Source organism: Colobus angolensis, unplaced genomic scaffold (assembly GCF_000951035.1).
Source record: "Colobus angolensis palliatus isolate OR3802 unplaced genomic scaffold, Cang.pa_1.0 Scaffold11, whole genome shotgun sequence".
In the NCBI taxonomy this organism is placed as follows: domain Eukaryota; kingdom Metazoa; phylum Chordata; class Mammalia; order Primates; family Cercopithecidae; genus Colobus; species Colobus angolensis.
This window is the reverse complement of record NW_012112030.1, coordinates 17,542,250-17,547,546: the sequence shown is the minus strand read 5'-3', so window position 1 is coordinate 17,547,546 and position 5,297 is coordinate 17,542,250. Positions and strand designations below refer to the sequence as shown.

Sequence of the window (5,297 nt, the reverse complement as noted above, 5' to 3'; positions counted from 1 at the left end):
GCCAGGATGGTCTCGATCTCCTGACCTTGTGATCCGCCCGTCTCGGCCTCCCAAAGTGCTGGGATTACAGGCTTGAGCTACCGCGCCCGGCCGGTACATTTTTGTTATTACCTTGAGGTTAGGAGGACCTTTTTGTCTCCATATCTAGAGCCATTAAAGAAAGGATTGGTTTAATTTAACCACTGAAAAAGAGAACTTCTTACCTGAAAACATAACACAAGCAAAGTCAAAGGACGACAACAAATTGGAGAAAAAGACATCAACTCATATTTCAGGCCAAGGATGAGCCTCCATAATATATAAAGAATCCCTAGATTTTTAAATTTATCATTATTATTATTTAACCTGAAGAGAGTTTCACTTTGCCACCCAGGCTGGAGTGCAGTGGCTCGATCATAACCCACTGAAGACTCAACTTCAGGGCTCAAGTGATTCTCCCACCTCAACCTCCCAAGTTGCTGGGACCACAGGTGTGTGCCACTGTGCCCAGCTAATTTTACTTGTGTAGAGATAAGGTCTTGCTATGTTGCCCAGGCTGGTCTCAAACTCCTGGGTTCAAGCCATCCTCCCTCCTGAGCTTCCAAAAGTGCTGGGATTACAGGCATGAGCCACTGTGCCAGGCCTTGATTTATTTATTTTTTATTTATTTATTTGAGACACAGTCTCACTCTGTCACCCAGGATAGAGTGTCATGAATGTTACAATCTCAGCTCACTGCAAACTCTGTCTCCCAGGTTCAAGCGATTCTCTTATCTCAGCCTCCTGAGTAGCTGGGATTACAAGCTGCGCCAACACACCCAGCTAATTTCTGTATTTTTAGTAGAGATGGGGTTTCACCATGTTGGCCTGGCTGGTCTCAAACTCCTGGCCTCAAGTGATCTGCCCACTTCGGCCTCCCAAAGTGCTGGGATTATAGGCATGAGCCAATGCACCTGGCTTCAGTCTTGATTTTTTAAACGTCACATAAAAAAATCAGAGAGATAAATAGACATTCATTGAAAATGAAGCAAATTGCTATTAAATATGTAAAAGATTCTTAAATATGAAAAATTCTTGACTCCATTTATAAGAAGTGAAAATTAAAAGGATATACTGATATACCATTTTTCACCAAAGAGAATAGGAAAAAAATATATATATATATATGTTTGATAACACACTCTATTCTTTGTGGAATAATAAAACTCATATTTCTGGAAAGAGCACAAATTAGTCTAACCTTTATGGATGGGAATTTTGCAACATCTATCAAAATGAAAAGGTTCATGCCTTTTGACTCAGAAATTCCATTTTTGAGAATTAATCCTACTAGTAACACAAGAACAACTTGATGTATGTTCTACTTTAGTCAGACCACATTGCTTATAACAGCAAAAGACAGTAAACAATGGAAATGTCTATCCATAGAAGACTGTTAAAAAAAAAGTATACTTATTCATTTAATAGCATGCTACTCCACTGTATAAAAGAATGAGCATGCTCTCTTGACATATCATTACAGAAAGATGTATTGGCCCATGAAAAGAGTAGCATGCAGAAAAATGGAGGGAGAAAAATAATATACTTCATATTTTATTGTATAAACAATAAGAAACTATAAGACAGAAAAAGTCTGTGGACTTTTTTAGAGTTAAGGGGGTGGTGGTTGGTGGGAGGAAGCATGGTAAAACCTAAGCAGATGCAAGAGAACATTTTAGGATATACTTTTTATAATTTATGGCTTTTGGATCCACCGAACAAATTGTTCATTAAACATTTTATAAAGGCGATAAGATTATTCAGAGATGAATATGGTGTGGGGTTAAAGCAACTTTCTAATAAATGTAGAAAAGCCTAAGGTGTAGAAGGGTTTCATAATATAGAAATTTTTTCTCCCAAAATAAAATAAACAATCAGAAGGTGATGAAAACTCACTTCCCAGACTGTCTCTTGTTTGTTCTATTGACATTGTATTTGGCCGCTCGCATACCAAAACACTCATGGTTGCTGGGCACACCCTCATAGCAGTGAGAAACTCAATGGCCACCTGGAAATTGTGACTCCCACCTGACACTAGACAGCCGGTGCTTTCATGTCATGCTGAAAACTTAAGGGTCATTTCTAATCAGTTACGTAATTCTTAGAACAATGCACAGGATATTTTTAACAGTGACAAAAATAACACATATAGGTTACCCAAGGGCTTTGCAAGCAGACATTGCCAGCTGCTGACTTAAAATTTAAAAATTTATTACACTTTGTTTCCATCCCTAATATTAGTATGTGGTGGGATTGGAGAGAAGATTACTAGCACAGTGCTTGATGCGAGCAGTCTTTTAATAAATTATACATTAACAGAACATATTTTGAGATTAAAAAGCCAACGTTAAACCTAAGTATTATATTTAGGTAATATCCATATAGATATATAAGAAGACTTTTTTACTATATGTTAATTTTCAGTATGTTGTAAGCTCAATAGTGTATTTATGGTTCCAAGGTGGCTGAATAGGAACAGCTCTGGTCTGCAACTCCCAGGGGGATCTACACAGAAGATGGGTGATTTCTGCATTTCCAACTGAGGTACCTGGTTCATCTCACTGGGACTGGTTGGACAGTGGGTGTAGCCCACGAAGGGAGAGCCAAAGCAGGGCAGGGCATCATCTTCCCCGGGAAGTGCAAGGGGTCAGGATTTCCCTTTCCTAGCCTAGGGAAGCCATGACAGACTGTACCAGGAAAATTTGGACACTGCCACCTAAACACTGCACTTTTCCTATGGTCTTAGCAAACGGCACACCAGGAGATTATATCCTACACCTGGCTCAGCAGGTTCTATGCCCATGGAGCCTTGCTCACTGCTAGTCCAAGATCTAACTGTGAGGCAGCAAACCTGGCTGGAGGAGGGGAGTCTGCCATGCTGAGGCTTGAGTAGGTAGACAAAGTTGCCAGGAAGCTTGAACTGGGTGGAGCCCACTGCAGCTCAAGGAGGCCTGCCTGCCTCTGTAGACTCCACCTCTGGGGGCAGGGCATAGTTGAAAAAAGGCAGCAGAAACTTTTGCAGACTTAAATGTCCCTGTCTGACAGCTCTGAAGAGAGCAGTGGTTCTCCCAGCATGGTGTTTGAGCTCTGAGAATGGACAGACTGCCTCCTGAAGTGGATCCCTGACCCCCGTGTAGCCTAACTTGGAGACACCTCCCAGTGGAGGTGAACTGACACCTCATACAGCCAGATGCCCCTCTGAAACAAAGTTTCCAGAGGAAGGATCAGGCAGTAATATTTGCTGTCCTGCAATATTTGCTTTTCTGCATCCTCTGCTGTTGATACTCAGACAAACAGGGTCTGGAGTGGACCTCCAGCAAACTCCAACAGACCTGCAGCTGAGGGACCTGACTTTTAGAAGGAAAATGAACAAACAGAAAGGACATCCACACCAAAATCCCATCTGTAGGTCACCATCATCAAACATCAAAGGTAGACAAAACCACAAAGATGGGGAGAAACCAGAGCAGAAAAACGGAAAATTCTAAAAACCAGAGCACCACTTCTCCTCCAAAGGATCGCAGCTCCTCACCAGCAACAGAACAAAGTTGATTGGAGAATGATTTTGACAAGTTGACAGAAGCAGGCTTCAGGAAGTCAGTAATAACAAACTTCTCCAAGCTAAAGGAGGATGTTCGAACTCATTGCAAGGAAGCTAAAAACCTTGAAAAAAGATTAGACAAATGGCTGCCTAGAATAAACAGTGTAGAGAAGCACTTAAATGACCTGATGGAGCTGAAAATCATGGCACGAGAACTACGTGACACATGCACAAGCTTCAGTAGCTGATTCGATCAAGTGGAAGAAAGGGTATCAGTAATTGAAGATCAAAGGAATGAAATGAAGCGAGAAGAGAAGTTTAGAGAAAAAAGAGTAAGAATAAATGAACAAAGCCTCCAAGAAATATGGTACTATGTGAAAAGACCAAATCTACTTTTGATTGGTGTACCTGAAAGTGACGGGGATAGTGGAACCAAGCTGGAAAACACTCTTCAGGATATTATCCAGGAGAACTTCCCCAATTTAGCAAGGCAGGCCAACATTCAAATTCAGGAAACACAGAGAACACCACAAAGATACTCCTTGAGGAGAGCAACTCTAAGACACTTAATTATCAGATTCACCAAGGTTGAAATGAAGGGAAAAATGTTAAGGGCAGCCAGAGAGAAAGGTTGGGTTACCCACAAACGGAAGCCCATCAGACTAACAGGATCTCTTGGCAGAAACTCTACAAGCCAGAAGAGAGTAGGGGCCAGTATTCAACATTCTCAAATAAAATAATTTTCAACCCAGAATTTCATATCCATCCAAACCAAACTTCATAAGTGAAGGAGAAATAAAATCCTTTACAGACTAGCAAATGCTGAGAGATTTTGTCACCACCAGGCCTGCCTTACAAGAGCTCCTGAAGGAAGCACTAAACATGGAAAGGAACAACAGGTACCAGCCATTGCAAAAACATGTCAAAATGTAAAGTCCATTGATGCTAGGAAGAAACTGCATCAACTAGCGAGCAAAATACCAGCTAATATCATAATGACAGGATCAAGTTTACACATAACAATATTAACCTTAAATGTAAATGGGCTAGATGCCCCAATTAAAAGACATAGACTGGCAAATTAGATAAAGAGTCAAGACCCATCAGTGTGCTGTATTCAGGAGACCCATCTCATGTGCAGAGACACACATAGACACACATAGACTCAAAATAAAGGGATGGAGGAAGATCTACCAAGCAAATGGAAAACAGGATACAAAATCAATGTGAAAAATCACAAGCATTCTTATATACCAATAACAGGCAAACAGAGAACCAAATCATGAGTGAAATCCCATTCACAACTGCTACAAAGAGAATAAAATACCTAGGAATCCAACTTACAAGGATGTGAAGGACCTCTTCAAGGAGAACTACAAACCACTGCTCAACAAAATAAAAGAGGACACAAACGAATGGAAGAACATTCCATGCTCATGGATAGGAAGAATCAATATTGTGAAAATGGCCATACTGCCCCAGGTATTTATAGAGTCAATGCCATGCCCATCAAGCTACCAATGACTTGCTTCACAGAATTGGATAAAACTACTTTAAAGTTCATATGGAACAAAAAATAAAAAAAGCCCATATAGCTAAGACAATCCTAAGCCAAAAGAGCAAAGCTGGAGGCATCATGCTACCTGACTTCAAACTATACTACAAGGCTACAGTAACCAAAACAGCATGGTACTGGTACCAAAACAGAGATATAGACAAATGGAACAAAACAGGGCCC

At 40.7% G+C, this 5,297-nt stretch overlaps 1 protein-coding gene across 1 annotated transcript in view; it reads left to right on the top strand.

Annotated features, from left to right (window-relative positions):
• The window catches only part of LDHB (lactate dehydrogenase B), a 33,594-nt gene extending 28,675 nt beyond the window's left edge, over positions 1–4,919 (top strand). Inside the window, exon 7 of the mRNA XM_011955122.1 lies at positions 4,900–4,919. Coding sequence (XP_011810512.1) covers positions 4,900–4,913 — 14 coding nt within the window. The 3' untranslated portion in view covers positions 4,914–4,919. The remainder of the gene's footprint in view (positions 1–4,899) is intronic.
• Positions 4,920–5,297: the final 378 nt, after the last annotated feature.